Genomic DNA, 19,089 nt, shown 5'->3' with positions numbered 1-19,089 from the left:
GTGCAATATACTGTCAACTCCCCAAAACCATAAAACTTACTTTAATGGCTACCACGTGACCGTTTATGGCCAGTGAGCCTATCTGGCCGCTCACTGGATGATTTTTACGATCTAATTCATAGACAAAACCCCCATTCATTTAGCACCCAAATGTCAGAGAGTCAGAATCGGTCCCTAATAAAGTTTACAGCTAGAAAAGTCGAGCTAATTCTCGGGGAAAAGCTCAGGAGTCTGTGCGCAAAGGGGGACGCTCGGCCCCTGAAGCTCGTTAGCTGGTTAGGACCTCTAAAACCCGCTCCAAGGTGAGTAAAAGCTTTCATTCAAGAGGACTTGTTGAATTCAAAAAGATTTATCTTAGGAAACTTTGACACTTTTCCAACAACTCATGTGACTTGAAGATTTTAAGCAAAGTAGAAAACTCTGGCTCTCAAAGCAGCAGTCCTGCGTGACGCAAAAGCAATAAAACTCACAAAACTCACTGCAATGTTGCCGTTCCAGTAAAAAGTTTATTGTCACGACTATCATAGCCATCATCACCATGACCATCATCATTATTATATTTTTGTCTTCCAGTCTTTGAAAAAAAACATTTACAAAAAAGCTCGCCACGATGAAGTTATACACAATGGGCAGAGATTTTTTTCTTTCTTTTTTTTTCCTTTTTTTTTTTTTTTTACTGCGGGAGCTTTCACAAAAAAAAGAAAAGAAAAAAAACAGCGAGAGAAAAACAGACAAAACACGGTTTTACTAACAAGCTGTGTCCAAGTTAACAACTCAAACATAAGCTTCAGAAAGAAAAAGAAAAAAAAGAAACCATGGAACAGTTACTGTACATACATACAGGGATGAGGCGGCACCTCTGTCCATACATGTTTTCACAACGCACACAATAACCACACAAGGCTTATCTGCTGGTTCTACTTTTGGAAACAAGTTTTTCTGACAAGTACAATACATCAAACAAATAAATACATATACATGTACAGTACGTACAGAGAAAACATTGGCTAAACACAAACCCTCTATTTAATTATCTGTTATTGTTGAGTGCATAACACAGAATTTATTGATTTATTTTGCAGTAGACACGTAGCATTTTAACCTTTTTTTTTTGTTTTCTTCCGACAGAACAAGAAATAATTTAAACAAACATTTATTTCCATGTGTTTCTCCTTTATCCTAAAATCTAAGCAGAACTGTACATAATGTTTTTTTTTATTATTTTTTTTATTTATTTTTTACTCATACGTATCAACACGGTAGGAATATAAAGGAAATAATATTAAGGAATATAGTAGGGCTGTCGTTGGACATATAGAAGTTGGGATACACCAGAAGTTGGGATGTCCCGCTCACACCCCGTCAACAAGTCTCTGCGCGTTTTTTTCTTTCTTTTCTTTCTTTCTTTCTTTTCTTTTTTCTTTCTTGGAGCAGGAAGAGAAGTTGATATGACAATCTCTTTTTAATCTTTTATTATTTTTTCATCGTGCTCAGGAGTACAGGTGTTAAAATCACGGCCTGTAGGCTCCCCCTCCTGCAGCCGCCATGCTCATGCTTTTCAGCTTGTTGTCCTTCTTCCACTTCATTCTGCGGTTCTGAAACCAGATTTTGATCTGTCTCTCTGAGAGGCAGAGGGCATGGGCTATCTCGATCCTCCGCCTGCGGGTCAGGTACCGATTGAAATGGAATTCCTTTTCCAGCTCCAGGGTCTGGTACCGCGTGTACGCGGTTCTGGCTCTTTTCCCTTCTGGTCCAGACAAATCTTAGACGAAGAAAAAGAAAGAGAAGTTGGAAAACATGTGATATAGGAGATGTGACAAATGAGTGTGCTGCTGCAGCAACTTTGCAACATCACACTCTGACAAAGTGTGATGTTGCAACTTCATGTGGATGGACTAAAATGTTACATAAAAATAGTTTACATTAATAATTAAAAACAACAGGTATCAAAGGATGGCACACACCTAGTCGTTTGTACATAGGGAAAATTGAGAGTCAGAACAACACGAAAAGACCTATCTATTTAGTTACTATTCAGTTTAATCTAACTAAATGCATCTTCATGTGTTTTTCATGATCGAATAATCTCATACCTTGTTAAAGACTTGTTAACCAAAAATTTACCAAACAGGTGATAGGCGCATTTGGCGCCACTTGATCATGTTGAAAATACATGTATCTGTACATTTGAACGACTGCAATATTATTCAATGAATATAATGCTGCTCTTTTTCTTGGTAAATGTTTGTAAATGGCGAAAGTCCCTATAAATAACACAACATCATACCCACAATGCAGGACACAAAATCAATACAAGATTATTAATGCAAACAGTTTACCATGACTTATATGGAGTTTTCTCATCCATGGATATATCTGAGGCTGCGTTGAGTCGCTGGTATTTTGAGGAGTTGTCGGCGCGCTTCCCACAGGCTTCTCTTCCTCCAAGGAGGAAGGTTTGGACACACAGTCCCGACTGAGCAGTAGCGTGCCTCCGTTCGAGCTCGAGCACGGGCTACTTATGGAGTTTTTCACGGCTCTGTGTTGAGATTGCGCCTCAGTGACCGGGGAAGAGCTGGCGACCGAAGAACACGGGAGAGGGTCAGGTGGAGGCGATAGGGACGAGTTCCCGGTGTTCGCGGGCTGGTTGTACCTGACAGGCTCCACAGATGGTGTTGTCGCCGCTGAGTGACTCGGGGAGAAGCCCGGCGTCCGCTCGCTGCCCACAAAGTGTCCGCTACCAGTCCGCCCGACTGTTAGGTCCATCCCGTTGTAGCCATAGCCGTACCTGCTGGAATGCATGGCTGTTGAGTCTCTGTATTGCTCATTTGCCGTATTATGGTCTCCATAATTATGTAACTGGAAGTCCGCGCCATTGGGATAGCGACCGCAGAATGAGTTCACAAAATAGGAGCTCATTTGTTGACAGTTCCACCGTTTTGCTCACTGTTTCAATTATTGTTGTTTTTGCTATTTTAGAAAGTAAAAAGCATAAACCTGCTCTCTTGATTTGTGGCTCTTATGGTTTAGCGCGTCCTATAGCACCCTTGCACAATTTATGATGAATTATGGAAATGAGTGGGACATGGACTTGATTCTCTCTTACGTAGGCACCCAAATATGGGGTACGGTGGAGAATCACGTGCTTTTGTTGACCAGTCGTAAATCCTGCTTGGTGACCTCCAGAGGTAAACTCGCGCATGCAGGAAATACTGGGTGGGATGTGTGGGGCGCGCGCCTCCCTTCGCTTTCTGCTCGGGCAAACTCCGAGGCGGTGCTGTGGTGTTTTGAATTGTCGTTGTGCGCCATCCTCTGGTACAACTGTTGCACTGCCCGTCTGCAGCGCTTTCTGAGGCGTGGGCTTCAAACGGGGTCATTCAGAGGTTAACGACCATTGCGGCAAAAAAAAAAAAAAAAAAAAAAAAAAACAACGGGCCCCTAAACAATACAACAAGTGACATGCTGAGAGTGCAATCTTTGCGATGATAGTGTACAGAAATAATTCGATCAGATTCTGTTATGCACGTTGTGATGGGCGATGGGTGCAAATAGTTTTTGCAGTTAATAGAATAAAAACTCATTCACAACATGAGTTGCCCTCTTTCACACTTTTTTTCTTGAAATCATAAAATAAGTGAACGTCGTCTTGTGAGAGAAAATAAAAAAAATGACTAATGAATAAAGGTTTGAGGGGAATATAGAAGCCAAACTCAACATTATCAAATAATGCGACAGAGTCAGCCGTTCACGGCGTGCCTTTCATGCCACTTTGAAAAATTAATGTCATCATATACAGACTCAACATGAGTACAATCGTACGGTTTATAAGTAAGTTTAAATGTTACGATGCCAAATAGCATGCATTTGAGATAATGGCTGTTGCAGGCCTTTTGCACGTAGTGCGGCGTTATTTTGATCCTATTTAACAGCGACTCATCTGTTATTTTGATTTCTAAACAGTGAGGCTTAGCAATTTACAAATCTTGTGTATTGTTTATTCTTAATAACGAGATATTCCTTCTTTCCACAAGAAACTAAACGCTACAGTTTGGAGGTTTTATGTCAAAGTGACATCTGAAAAAACAAAGAGAAAAATAATTGAGAATACAAATATTTAAAGTAGCTGCTGTTTTTGAAAATATCATTGTTAAAACACAAAGATTTAGTCATTATTGTTGTGACGTATTGTACATAACAGATTTTTGTATAGCCTCTTGTATTATGTGCGTTTTTATATTTAGATGTACAAAGTAGTGCTGAACTCTTTCCCCCACATTCTTGTGCACTTTTACAATTGTTTACAATTATCTCATAAAAAAACATAACATGTGACATACAGGCGCATTTTAAAAACAGTGGTATAATAATTCATTATAAAAAACATATTAATAAAAGTTGCTCCACTTAGTCGTTGGACTAAAGAAAACATGCTGCAAACTGCCCAATTTTGCACACAAACAAATTAATTTATTCAAAGTGTTTAAAAGCTATCAATTTTGTCTGACTGTCTGTGACAAAAACAGGAAAAACAGATTCACAGTCTTATACAGGCTTCATGCTTCAACAAAGCCGTGGCGTGGCGTGGCGTCCCTCCGTTTGGTTTTTCTCCTTAAGGAATTTTTATGGCACCTTCGTCTCTCGAAGGCAGAGACGTGTCCTCCAGTTCCCTCCACACGCGCCCTTTCTCCCCTAAGCGGTCAATTTTCCTCAACACAAGCACATTCTTGCGCTACTGTGACAAGAGCAGACACTCTGGTTATTTATTCTGTCCCAGGTATGTGTGCCCTTTGCAGTAACAGACCCTGGAAGGCACAACGTTATAGGAAGGGTGAATGTAGCAGTTGGGCCCGTTGCAGACCTACGCACGCACAGTGTTGGCTAAACAGTCATGCTACAGCAGCTGATTTATGGTTGGCCAATGGCAAAGAAGTTCCCACGAAAATCACTTCTCCGAGTTGAGGCAGAGACACACCCAGGAACTAAATTAGGACTGAAAGAAAGGAGAAAAGCGAGTTCTCACTGGTGTCAGACTAGAAGGGACGAAGGAGGGGGTTAACTTGTGAAGGGAAAAAGAGGGCAGTGCACTCTGCGGGCATATTCACATTCATCATAGAAAACATGAAAAAAAAATCCGATAATACGTTTATCAGACATGATTTTCTTTGCGCAGCTTATTATAGTTTTTAAGGAGGCTATTTATATTTATTGAGGACAAAAAAAGTTAAACGTTTAAACCCCGTATGTAGTAAACACAAAAACGGGAGTAACAAATAGTTTTTATAAATGAAACATTTGATTCTGCATTCAACATTGTTAATAAAATGCTAAACAAAAATGTGTCTAAATATTTATTTTCTGTTCCTTAAATGAATAAATTCAGGATCACCACACGCAAGTATCCATCTGCAAAGGGTGATCGTTTTGCTTTCCGATAAAAACAGGAATTTTAAAATTCCCCTGCAGGGACATTCCTTTGTATTAAAAAAGTTAATTCTGTCATTTAATTCATGCCATTTTGCACGATGTATATCAGTTCAATACGCAGGGAATCGAGGCCTGCATCTTTACTTGCAAAGCGCAGAAAACTTCACAGAAATATGAATGCACGCATACAAGTCAACCAGTCTGATTTCCAGCCTGCACACATGCATTTGCAGCACAAGCAACCGCATCCACACAACCCCCACAGCCTCCACAGGAGGGCGGCAAATAGCAAATGTTTTGGTTCCCCGCTGAATTTTGCTTCTACATTTACATCACACGACAAACAAATTTAGGCAGATGACATGAAAGAACCCGAAGATCACCGTCAGAATAACTTATCGATTCATTATTCCAGACTAAGCGGATGCAGGAACATTAGTCATTTATGAAAAATAGAATAGAAATAATGTAAACTGAGTTCCTTCACAGAATTGGAAACAACGGGAAAACAATACAAATGTAAATAAAGACCTGAATATTTATTTTAACCATTTGCTTACTGAAATTCACAAAACAGTAACACTTGTCATTTCATTTGCAGCTGTCTTACCTTGTGAAGGCTTCCGCATGTGCAAAGAGGAGGTGAGGGGAGGGAGTGGGCAGGTGCAGACGGCCACTTACGGAGAAAAGTGTCCATCTGAGTCCTCGCGCGGAAACATGGGCTCCTGGAGGTCAGTGACGCACCGGGGCTCCATCCACATATCATGCTAAGACATGTAAGGGGCCTGAACGATCCAGTTATGTCTCTGTAATCTTCCTGTGCGTAGAGTGCCTCTTTGAGCGAATAGAAACAACAAATTGACCCCCAAAAAGGCAGATGTAAAAGAAAGAAAATGAAGGTCACTGGTAAGCAGAGCCACGTGGAAGTCGGAGTCCGTTAAATGAAAGGCTGCTCTATTCTGCTATTGAAATTATATATATAAAAAAAAAGTTCATGGTCACGGCTCCCTGCCACGTGACGAACTTTGGCCAATAGGAGATCGAGCCGAGTCGTAAAGTTGTGCCGCTGTGTTGTAAATTTTCATAAACAACAACGGATTTATGACCCAACGCTGGAGGAAGAGATGGGGTTGGAAAGAGGCAGAGTGGGAGAGAGGGAGGGAAGGGGTCAGGCGCCATCTTACCGAGAGGAGAGGGAAAGCAGAGTTCAACAGTAATTCCCCTTCATCCGCAGCCTGTCCCATCTCGCATCTTCATAGTTCACATTCTTTAACTTCAGTGTTTAGCTTATCCACTATAGTTGACTTTATGTTTCAATACATGTATTTGACAAACTGAACCGCAATAACCGTGACTCAAATATTATTCGGCTTCTAAATTTTACTTTTTAATTGTTGTGCTTAACACTATATTAAGTCAGATATTGCTTGACTACACATACATAGACATAAAACTAACTGAGTATTTGCTTATTATACAGATTTAAGCCATTCCCATTGCATTTTACATTTTTAGATCATGTCATCAGCTTCACAGTTAAAATGAGCTTTCCCAGGTTAAATATGACCCCACTGTTTGCACATTTTGGATTAAAATATTCCATACCTTTTCAGTGAAAAAAAGGAAAAAGGACGCTGTAATGTCACGCCTTCTAAATAACAGTGCATGCATTTATTGGCCTAAAACTAATTACAAAGACTGATTAATTATGAAGCAGAAACTAAGTGATACAAGCCGGAATTTTACAATATAGACACCTCAAGACATATTCCTTTTTACGGTATGCAAAGAAAGATATCTGGGAATCTGAGGTAGGTTAAAAGATGCAATCTGAAACAGAGAAAAATGTTTCTGTCACTCCGGGGATGTAAAATTGAAAAACAGACGTGTTAGATTCCTACCTAACTGCTTAAACCACAGTTGTTTTGTAAACAACAAACGCGTTTAAATACATTCGAATATTTTTTTCCAGAAAGTTGAATTTGTTCACTAAACAAAGAAAGAAAAGAAAAAAAAGAAAAGCCAATTTTCTAACTGTCTTATATTTAGGCTCTCGATGGTATAAATATTAGGTAGTTTTTCGTCAAAGGAATGTTTACTCAGTAGTAAGGTTACAGCACGTACAGTCTAACATTCATAAAAAATATAGTTTGGATAATTAGTATATCTCTTCTTCATGTGGAGCTTACTTTAATGCATTTCAGGTTTAGAAATTAAATGCCCAAACATAATTTTAGCCCATAAATACACACTCCATATCATCGCTGTCATTCAAATAATGATTCTATATCTGTGCACGCGTGGCATCTGAGGAAAGAATATAACTTAATCCCAGATATAATCAACAGTTTGTTTCCTTCATTTAATTCTATGTCCATTTCTATTTTGCAGCCTTTTCTGCCTTCGAGCCGGCGCTCTTGGAGTTCTCAGCTTCGGACACGGCTTGGATAACGCCGGGCTTCTCTTCGTTGTTCACTTCGTCCTTGTGGTCCTTCTTCCACTTCATTCTGCGGTTTTGAAACCAGATTTTGATTTGTCTCTCTGTGAGGCAGAGGGCATGGGCTATCTCGATCCTCCGCCTGCGGGTCAGGTACCGGTTGAAGTGAAACTCCTTTTCCAGCTCCAGGGTCTGGTACCGGGAGTAGGTCTGCCGTCCCCGCTTCCGATTTGGATCTATATGGAGGATATGAGGAGTGACTTAAATTAATAAATTGTAAATGCATTTGGCTGCATGAAATATTGTACAGTAAACTATTAATCACAATTCTGCAGAAACTGTGCTGACAATAAAAAACCTGCACCAGGAAACAAGAGGGTGTCATTAATCTATCTGTAATTGCCATTTAATTGTGGCTCCTATTTTCACATTACCCACACATATCCCCCAACAGAAGGCGCTGCTGAAAGCAACAGTCTTTTTTTTTTTTTTTACTTTTCTACATCAATTAAAAGCAGTCCTGCTGGGGTGTTTGGCTTATGCCTCCTTTGATATTCTGCATGCCTTTCCAATTAAATGCCAGCAGTGTTCTGCACACCAAAGGAGCTATTTCTAATTGGTTTACAGCCCCGCACCTTTTCCTTCAAAAATATAATATGGCTAGGTTTCATTGAATTCTAAATTCACATGATGGCAATAATGATGATATTGATCCAAGTTTTTAGAAAAAAGCAGCCTCCGCAGTGCGGACTCATTAGAAAAGAGCTGCAGAGTGTAAGAGAACTGATTTACACAACAGGCCGCTCATTTTACAACCACAAAGGGAAGAAGAGACTGTAAGAGTAATAGGAGTGCAGAGAAAAACCCCAGCGGTAAGGTCTCTGTGTATACTGAACACACAGAAGCGCTAGCCAAATGAATTTATGGCTGCAGAACTCATTAGTTGCGCAATAAAAGTTTTACGATTCTTTCCATGCAACAGCAATGAGCTTCTCGAAATTAATCGAACCACTAACATCTAGTGTAAGCATGACAATGTTTTGTAAGATCATTGACTGGGTTTTTTTTTAATTAGCACGTATACCTGATGCAAGCATCCAAGGATACATCCGGTGTTGTTTGTCCGGCGGCGGGGTGAGGGGTCCCGGCCCCGGATGACAGCAGCTGTCGCTGAACAGTCGGCTCTGATCAAACGGGCTACAGTGCAGAGTGTGTGCGTCCTGTCCCTGGCCATAGCCTGAGGTGAACAAGGAATGGCTCTGGTAGATTGGATTATTGACGCTGCAAACCCCAGAGAGAGATGGTAAAAACGCGATAGCAGCAGCAGCAGTCCGAGCTGAGTCCTGGTCGTCTCCACCGGGTCCAATACTGCAAGAAGCTCGTTCCACACTCGGGAACAGAGAATAACCCGCCGTTGATTTGCAAAGAAGACCATCCACATAATAAGAACTCATATTTTTTCTCTCTGATTTGTTGGCCCAGAATCCTCACTGTCGTTTTTACGAGGTAGTGTGATATATGACAGCAATATACCCTAGATTTACACCAAACCCCATTTTTACACTGGACCAAAGAACTCACCCATGTGACTCCGGCCTGGACGCTCTCATCCAATCAGCAAAGACGTGGATTTCTTTATGGCACAGAACTGCGCAGTGGCGTTAACAGTTCCCACACGTAAACACATACACACATATAAACACACGTTAGACAAATTCGCATGATAAAGAGGATTTGGAGTTACATTTGTTGAATTAAACTTGATGATTTTATGTGGTCTTTCGTCCAAACGCTTACAAAAGTTCACCAATAACCAATAAAGGCTTTTATTTTCATCTTAATGCAACTATTGAATGCCTAAACATATTTGCGAATAATTTATACAAACTGTAATAATGTGTTCAATAAGAATAAATGAGACATAAGTAAACGTCAAAGAGAGATTAGTTTTGTTTGTTTGCAATGCTTTTAAAACAACACACGAGTCTTGCGTCCCAGCGGAAAAATACGTGATAAAATTTAAGCGATAAATAGATTCCTTATCAGTAAAAATAGAGAAACACACACATAATACAAAAAATTGAAACTTTGAACATAATGATTAACTTTCTCCCCAAAATTTTGTTGGGAACCTAATAAATTTTCAAAGGAATGCTGATAATATTACTGCTTATAATAATATTTAATTATAATAATAATAATAACAACAACAATAATAATAATAATAATAATAATAATAATAATAATAATAATAATAACAATAATAATAATAATAATAATAATAATAATAATCTACATTTGTCCAGAATGACAATGTTCGTATTACAGATATTTATACAATTCTTAAAAATTATCTCAAACCTGTGAAAACAGACGTTACAAAAAACAAACACACTGAAAAAAAAATCCAAGACTAAAATACAATGAAATTTATTAACATCATTACCATACTTTTTAATGGCTATTATTGGGTTTGATTAAATTTTATCATTCCATTCTATATTATTATTATTATTATTATTATTATTTACACAATATAAAGAGCAATGTTCTAAATTAGAACCATTTTTATTGAAAATCTGTTCTAAATAGCCTTATACGGTAAGGCTGGACTAATGATAACACCAAAGTAATATTAATATTAATAATATTATGATATAAAACAAATGAATGTAGTTTAACATTAAAAGCCAAAAGAAATAGAATTAGATACAAATACATCGATGAAAAAAACACATACAAAAGAAAAATGTCGGTGAACATGCGCACTGTGTGAACGCTTGAGCAGCAGTCGTCCAGCATTTATAATTATCTTGTTGTTTCATTCCTCCCTGCAGAGCTACATGACGAGGAAGCAGCTCCTGCACAGAGACTGTAAAAAGGTGTGAATTTATTTTTCACAACTCTTAAAATGTTATTACAGTGCAACTTCATCAGAGGGGAAAAATAAAAGAGCAGTGATGCTATGGAACAGTGTCTCCACCCTCTGGTCAAATGTGGAGACTGCAGCGTAGGCAGTACTGCGCAGGCGTGTTCCAAATGTACTGCATTAGAAGGAAATATTCATGATTAAAGAAAGAGAAATGACGCATAGAGTTAATGATGTGTTTCTTTATTTGTGATTTTGAGTAAAGCTCTTGTGTCGTTTTGCTAAACGTTCGAGGCATTTTTAAAGTCTATTGCTGTGTTGGAAACTACGCTGCTGACTTTATTGCTTCTTTTCCTTAAGAACAGGCCCAGCAAAGGAGCAGAGGGCGGAAGGTTCCCAGGTAGAAACAAAGGATCGCTCCAAATGACCATGAGTCCTGCGCGTCCCCGTCGGGGAGAGTCCAATAAAGCTGATCATTTCCGCTCGGCCTTTTGTCCAGCTCCCAGTCACACAGAAAGAAGAGAAAAAACAAATGGGTGCCATTCTGGAAACGGCCTAATTGTGTCTGGACGGCCATAAAGCCATTAAAACTGGAATGCCAGACAGTATAGCAGACCAGGCGTTTTATTGCACTGTCTCTGGCCGAGTCTTTGAAGTTTGGGTCCATCTGCGTCCCCTGACGCGTCACAACAGCACTGTTGGACTAAAGTCCGATTTAGCCTTCGAAGTGCAAGCATTTATTTGTCAATGTGCAGCGCCTTCGTGAGAACTAAATTTACTAGCTATCGACTTTAGGTTTGTATTTGATTGTTAAGGATACTTTGTAGCCCGGTGGTGGATTTGATGTTTTGCATTTTGTCTCCTTGTAACAAAAATTTTCTCAAACATGCAGAGACTTGACCCCGTCTTACACTGTGACAAAAGGTCATATTGTAAAACTCCATCTACCTCTTATCTAAAAACCAGTATTATACACTACTTGAGGCCAAATTGTGTTCTAGAAAATTTCTTTCCTTATTTATTAGGCTTACCTATCAATGTTCTAGTTTAAAATTTGGCCAATACAAAGCCAACGCGGTGTTAAGGGACAGAGCTGTGGGCTGGCTGAGCGTCCGTGTCATATCTGTCTTGAGCTGGACATCGACCGCATTATTTTGGGCTTCAGCTGTCGAAAACCTCGATGCCTTTTCTTGTTTTGTGTCCTTTCGCCTCGCAGCGCTTTGCACCCCATAAAAGGTTATAGCAGTAATTGTCTTTTATGGCTGTATACAGCTAACAACATCCTCTGCCAAGACACAACTCTGTCCCCAACCCACACACATATAAAGAAACTAATATTCACCTACCGTTGTGCGTATTTAAAACGTGTGCACGCGCTTTAATATTATTGGTAAATTAGAAATACATATATGATTTTTTTTTTGGGGGGGGGGGTAATTGTGTTGTACTTAAGTCTAAAGTATTTATTTAAAAAACTATTTGCTAGAAATATGTGAGCACGCTATATAAATATATATTTGTGTGTGTGTGTGTGTGTGTGTGTGTGTGTGTGTGTGTGTGTGTGTGTGTGTGTGTGTGTGTGTGTGTGTGTGTTTAATATATATTATATTATACTCAGAAGCTAAGCACTGCTACAATTTGTGAGTGAAACATATTTAAAGCATATAATGTTACAGATCGAAGCTAGAAAATGAACACGAATTTAAGTCCATGTATTCCAGATATAATTTGTTTTATTTAATAAATAGTACAAATTACATTTGTGAACCAAACGTCAGACGGTCAGCAGACCGCGAGGTATTCAATGAGTAGCCTACAGTGTTTAATTTTCTCTCACTAACAAACATCATGTCCCTTGAAAATGTTACTCCCTGAAAATTCAGCCAGACATGTTATACTGAAGCAAGCAAATTTATATAATCCGTCATTTAAAAACATAATATTGTAGGTAGGTAGTTGAAAGACATAGGTAGTCAATCATGTAATTTTATATAGCCTCTAGTCTCTATAACATTTTTAATGTCGTAAGAATTTTCAGGAAATTTCTGCGGTTTATACTTCAAAATGCAGCAAGGCTGTTTATCTACGGCTCTAATGTTAATATCAAACTCGTGGTAATCAGTCAACGCTCTACCAGGTATGGAGAATAGACAATAAAATTAATACATTTTTTAAAACCCAACTATTTCTTGAGCTGACTCTGAGATAGACAACAAATATAGCTACAAACCAAAACACGCACAGATACAAACATCCATACACAAACAAGCAAGGGACCAGACCAACAAATACACTTTAACGAGGTATTAATTCAAATGAAAAGAGGAACGGAGCAACTTAAAATAATAAAAAAAACAATAATAAAAAAACGAGAGGGCACTATTAAAATTGTGCAATATAAAGTCGCATCAAATTATAGCCCAACATGCTTTTTCTTCTTCTTTTTCAATTATTGTACAAGACAAATATTCCTAGAGGTGTTATATATAACGATAAGACAATGGAGTTTAAAAACAAGGTCCAGCAGAGTTAAGAGCTTCTAGTCTCAAAGCTCGCTAAATACTGTATATTTGCGTTCAATTATTCATCTTTCGCTGCCCCGTCTTTATTAAACTTCTTCATCTTCATCCTGCGGTTCTGGAACCAGATTTTAACCTGTCTCTCGGTGAGGTTTAGCAGCCTCGCCACCTCGTACCTACGGTCCCTGGTCAGGTAGGTGTTAAAGAGGAACTCTTTCTCCAGCTCCAGGATCTGGTGCTTGGTGTACGGACAGCGCTTTTTTCTCGTGGCACTCGCGTGGAGCCAGTTGGAGACCGGGTTATCTGAAAAGAGTGGGGTGCGAAACTTGTATGAGGTCCCGATTCTTACTTTACCAAATGAATTAAAAACAAACAAAAAGAAAAACACAGATCAGCCAAAAACTGATTGAAACTACAAAGACTATTTCTAATTTAAAGGAAGTGACAGTGACTTACAGGGCAACTGCAGCTGTTTCCCTCTCCACTCACGTTCACTTTAATATCTATTACTGCAACGTGAGCAGGGCCATTAACAGCCCTCACAAGGAAATGGCACGTTCAGAATGGCATCTGCTAGGACGTGTACACCCATCACGCACTTCAGTCCTCACAGCTCAGTGCATATAAACAGTTTAAATATAAAGAACTTGGCTGTGACTTACTTGGGTCCAGGCCCGGTTTCTCCTCGCTCTCTGCGCTCATGTCTCCAGCCTGAACGGACAACTCGTCCTTCTCCCCCGGTGATGCTGTCGCCACCGTGCCGTTGGCGTAATCGGAGAGTAGCACTGCGGTGTGGGATCCGGGTAGCGCTCCGTCAGCTCGCGTCCCCAGCCCCTCTGGTTTGATTCCGTAGTGATGAGTCGTCGGTAATCCGGTCATTGGCAGCGAACCGGACATAGGTTCAAGAAGCCAGGACTGATAGCGGCCATCTGTATCTGGACACACCGGGCCTTGTGGATGCCCATAGTGGTGATGATACACAGAGGACACGGTGCCTGGGAACTGAGCCGAGACGTGGTTCCATGACGGACCGAACACCGGGGGTTTGGACGGGAAGGTGCAAGTCCCAAGCTCGTTGTGATCGCTGATAGGGGTAGGCTGCCTGGCGTGCTGAATTCCCGAACTGGAGGGGTACCTCGGAACAGAGGACTCCTCGCTCTCGGGCAGAATAAGGGAATCGACGTAGTAGCTAGTCAGTGTTCCGGATGTCGACATGGCAGAAAAATTATACTTTCACATGTACGCAGTCATACAGCAGATACATGCAAAAGCACAACGCACACACACATCTCACACACACATACACACGCAGTAAACCCAGCCTCACAAAATAACAATGTGGAGAAATCAAGTAGCAACTTGGCCCCTCAGAGAACTACAGTGGGAAAGTAATGGGGAGAAACGCTGCCATGCCATTGGGTAGCAGACACACGTGATCATAAGGCTGAACAATAAAGGATAAATCAATCCCTGTGGTCATTAAATACTCACCCACTCTGCTATAATAACCACGAGTTTTAAGAATTATCAAGAATTAAGCAATATCTGCTTTGTGTGAGATGAAAATTATGAATGAGCAAGACAAACATTTACAGCATTATAGTCGCTTGCTGTTGTTACAATCCCTTCTTGGTCATCCAACACGATAGAATATGTATTTGGAAGCGTTATTTTACGAGATACTTTATTGGACGCGTAGAGCACCCTGCCATTGCTGCTCGCCAAAACACATTTTAAAACACTGGTGTAGCCTATTACAAAAACTTTGCAGCTCAAGGATAAAATCCGAGATAATAAATTACAACAAAATGCATAGTATTCCGTTTTTATTTTGCTCTTTTGGGGGCGAGGGGTTTTGTCAAAAGTCTTATATAGCGCGTGTATTTTTGTCGGTCATTCAAATAATATTGTCAAGACAAAGTTAACAGCAGAAAAATATTTGAGGCAGTTCATGTTCAACAGTTTTGTTTATTTATTTAATCTTTCATTTTGCCCTTTTACATTTAGGTTGAAAAGAGAGTAGTATGCATCCCGATCTTAATTTGGTAAACACACAAGAGATTACCGATATTTAAAACTATTTTATCTCAAATAACCCTTATGTCTTGAATATTTCAGGATACTTTGTTGGAATTCTAGAATGCGCCGCTAGGTGGCAGCAGCAATTGTAGTAGCTCTGTTTTTAACTCGTGATTTTTTGCAATATAGCCGTCTTTTTTAAGACATCAGCTGTCAATCTGTGTCTGTTCGGGTTGATTTTTCACGCTGGTCAGAGGCTGTGCTATACGGGAGATTTTTCTGAATATTTTTCTGTTTTTGCAAGACTTGTTATTGTGAGTCTCCATGGCAACGAGACTTGTTTACCATCGGGATCAACTGATAAAACTCTCCAAACTCAAGATTATCAGTGAAACAACACTTCAAATCCCAACGGAGTTGAAAAGAAAGAGAAGAGGATGCAGGGCAGGAGCGAGGCAGAGAGAAAAACGGTGGCGATTCAAACCGTTTCTTCCAACGGTTGTTATGGGAAACGTGAGATCGCTAGCTAACAAAATTGATGAACTTCAGGTGCTAACCAGGTCTCTTAAAGAATACAGAGAGTGCAGTATTATGTGCTTCACCGAGACATGGCTGCATGAACACATCCCAGACTGTAATGCGTCTGTACACGGCTTCAGGACGGTCCGTGCAGACCGCAATAAACAACTCAGCGGGAAGCTGAAGGGAGGTGGAATTGCGGTGCTGGTAAACCAGCGCTGGTGTCATCCTGAACATGTCACTGTTAAAGAGAAGATCTGCACAAGAGACATTGAACTGCTAGCTGTGAGTCTCCGCCCGTATTATTTACCCAGAGAGTTCACATGCGTTATTCTGGTAGCGGTATATATATCACCTGGTACCGCTCCAGACGCAGCCTGTGATGTCATTAACTCTGTAGTGGCCAGGCTTCAAACACAACATCCAAACGCATTTGTGGCGATCTCTGGAGATTTTAACAACATCTCCCTCTCTGCAACTCTACCAACTTTCCAACAGTTTGTCAGCTGCTCCACCAGAGAAAACAAAACGTTGGACTTATTTTATGCAAATATTAAAAATGCATACAGCTCCTTTGCCCTGCCACCTTTAGGAAGATCAGACCATAACCTAGTTCTTCTCTCCTCCTCCTACAAGCCCATCGTTCAGCAACAACCAGTCATTAGAAAGGCTATTAGAACCTGGTCTAATGAAGCTGAAGATGCTCTGAGAGGATGCTTCGAGGCTACAGACTGGAACGTCCTATGTGAACCTCATGGAGATGACATCAACGCCTTGACTGAGTGTGTGACAGATTATATTAACTTCTGTGTGGACAGCACCGTTCCAACAAGAACAGTGAGGTGCTTCCCCAATAACAAACCCTGGATCACCAGTGACCTGAAAAAGCTGCTGAACATCAAAAAGAAAGCTTTTAGGGATGGAGACAGGGAGTTATTGAAGTCCACACAAAAACAACTTAAAACACAAATGAAGAAGTGCAAGGAGGACTACAGGAAGAAGTTGGAAAGTAAGCTTCAGAAAAACAATGTGAGGGATGTGTGGTCAGGAATGAAGAAGATCACTGGCTTCGGGATAAAGGAGGATCAGACTGATGGAGGTCTGGACAGAGCGAATGAACTGAACATGTTCTTCAATAGGTTTAGCTCACCTCCTGCTTCAACCCCAACTAGCCACACACCCTCCATGAGCCCACAGCTTTCCTGTCACACCTCCACTCTGTCACCCTGCAGCTCAGTCAAGGACCTGGACACAACCTCATCTCCCTCCACATCAGGACTTCCTGAAACCTCCTCTGTCTCCACCTCCACTCTGTCTGTCTCCTGTAACCAAGTCATGCAACAACTGGTGAAACTGAACCAGAACAAGGCTGCAGGTCCAGATGGTGTCAGTCCCAGAGTTCTCAAGACCTGCTCAAAACAGCTATGTCCGATTCTCCAGCACCTGTTCAACACCAGCCTGAGTCAGAGAAGAATCCCGGTGCTGTGGAAAACATCCTGCCTTGTTCCAGTGCCTAAAAAACCACAACCAGCTGAACCAAAAGACTACAGACCAGTCGCCCTGACATCTCACGTCATGAAAGTCCTGGAGAGACTCTTACTGGCTCACCTCAGCAAGCAGGTGAACACCTTTCAGGACCCATTACAGTTTGCATACCGTAATGGGCTTGGGGTTGAAGATGCCATCATATACCTGCTTCAGAGAGCCCACTCTCATCTGGACCAGTCAGGCAGCACTTTGAGGGTCATGTTCTTTGATTTCTCAAGTGCTTTTAATACGATTCAGCCTGCTCTGCTGTGTGAGAAGCTGCAGAAATTCCAGGTGGATGCCTCCACAACCACCTGGATTTACGACTACCTCACAAACAGACCACAGTTTGTGAGACTGAAAGGTTGTGTGTCTGAGATGGTGGTCAGCTGCACTGGAACACCACAAGGGACTGTACTTTCACCATTTCTATTCACGCTGTACACCTCAGACTTCCAGTACAACTCTGAGTTCTGTCATCTGCAGAAATACTCTGATGACTCAGCAGTTGTTGGGTGTATCAGTGATGGACAAGAAGCAGAGTACAGAGAACTGGTCGGTCAGTTTGTGAAATGGTGCGGTGACAATCATCTCATCTTGAATACCAAGAAAACAAAGGAGATGATTGTTGACTTCAGGAGGAACAAGAACACACATAGAAGTGTTTCCATCATGGGAGAGGAGGTGGAGGTGGTGGAGGAATACAAGTACCTTGGAGTTCAGCTGGACAACAGACTTGAGTGGAAAAGCAACACTGAGTACATTTACAAGAAAGGTCAGAGCAGACTCTACTTCTTAAGGAAGCTAAGATCTTTTAACGTCTGCACCAAAATGTTGCAAATGTTCTACAGGTCTGTTGTTGAAAGTGCAATCAGCTTTGCAGCAATCTGCTGGGGCAGCGGCATCAGAACCAGAGACTTGAAAAGAATTAACAAACTGATCAAGAAAGCTGGTTCTGTGCTTGGAGTAACTCTGGAGCCGCTGGAGTTGATCATCAAAAAAAGAATTCTGTACAAGCTGACGAAGATAATGGAAGATCCTTCACACCCTCTACACAACGCCGTGACGAAACAACAGAGTGTGTTCAGTGGGAGGCTTGTTCAAGTCCGATGCAAGACAGAGAGATACAGAAGATCCTTCCTTCCAGCAGCTATCAGGCTGAAGAACAAAGCCCTTAATTAATGAATGTGATTGTTTAAAAAAAAAAAAAAAAAAAATTACTACTACTACAATATTGAATTTCCCTTTGGGATTAATAAAGTATTTTTCATTTCATTTCATTTCATATCTCTTTAGCATGTACAATCCACACAATTGAAAAATCTTTATAGATTTTTTTACAATACATATACCGCCTTAAAATATGTATTAAAGATAGAAATTTTCTAAATAGTCTGACTTTTCTTAAAGAATTTACGAGTGTTTATTTGATCATTTTCATTGTGAAAAAGAGTCAGTTTTGGCAAGGGTGTTTTATTTTTTCATAAACCTTCGGTCAAGTCATAAAACATTTCATATTATTAGTCAGGCTACAGTTAATGTTAAATATTGTGCATCGTTTCATCTGTGCAAAAACTAGTAACTTATTGTTATTTTAAAAAAACTTTAAATAAAAAAATAAATAAACCCGTAATCAATTCAGTCTCTAAATCTATATCAACTTGCATGTCTTCAAAAAGAAATGGAAAAAGGAAAAGAATAATATAAGATCCGAGTTTTCCATTGCTTAACTCGAAGCCGTTTATTTTTTTACACCGCCGTTATCACTGGCATAG

General features: G+C 40.3%; 3 protein-coding genes across 3 annotated transcripts; all 3 read right to left on the bottom strand.

The window, feature by feature from the left end:
- Positions 1-517: 517 nt before the first annotated feature.
- On the bottom strand, positions 518-3,094 carry hoxa5a (homeobox A5a). The gene is made up of 2 exons (XM_042011615.1): positions 2,340-3,094; positions 518-1,762 (listed from the first exon to the last, which is right to left on the bottom strand). The coding sequence occupies exons 1-2, from the start codon at positions 2,917-2,919 to the stop codon at positions 1,512-1,514; spliced, it is 831 nt and encodes a 276-aa protein (XP_041867549.1). The 5' UTR covers positions 2,920-3,094; the 3' UTR covers positions 518-1,511.
- A 4,696-nt stretch (positions 3,095-7,790) lies between these two features.
- On the bottom strand, positions 7,791-9,356 carry LOC121656565 (homeobox protein Hox-A7-like). The gene is made up of 2 exons (XM_042011617.1): positions 8,946-9,356; positions 7,791-8,097 (listed from the first exon to the last, which is right to left on the bottom strand). Exons 1-2 carry the CDS (start codon positions 9,313-9,315, stop codon positions 7,805-7,807), a joined length of 663 nt encoding a protein of 220 aa, XP_041867551.1. The 5' UTR covers positions 9,316-9,356; the 3' UTR covers positions 7,791-7,804.
- A 3,151-nt stretch (positions 9,357-12,507) lies between these two features.
- On the bottom strand, positions 12,508-14,766 carry hoxa9a (homeobox A9a). The gene is made up of 2 exons (XM_042011329.1): positions 13,912-14,766; positions 12,508-13,552 (listed from the first exon to the last, which is right to left on the bottom strand). The coding sequence occupies exons 1-2, from the start codon at positions 14,462-14,464 to the stop codon at positions 13,311-13,313; spliced, it is 795 nt and encodes a 264-aa protein (XP_041867263.1). The 5' UTR covers positions 14,465-14,766; the 3' UTR covers positions 12,508-13,310.
- Positions 14,767-19,089: the final 4,323 nt, after the last annotated feature.

This window comes from Melanotaenia boesemani, chromosome 17 (assembly GCF_017639745.1).
Source record: "Melanotaenia boesemani isolate fMelBoe1 chromosome 17, fMelBoe1.pri, whole genome shotgun sequence".
NCBI classification, from domain to species: domain Eukaryota; kingdom Metazoa; phylum Chordata; class Actinopteri; order Atheriniformes; family Melanotaeniidae; genus Melanotaenia; species Melanotaenia boesemani.
The sequence above is the reverse complement of the archived record's forward strand: the minus strand, read 5'-3'. Positions and strand labels throughout refer to the sequence as shown.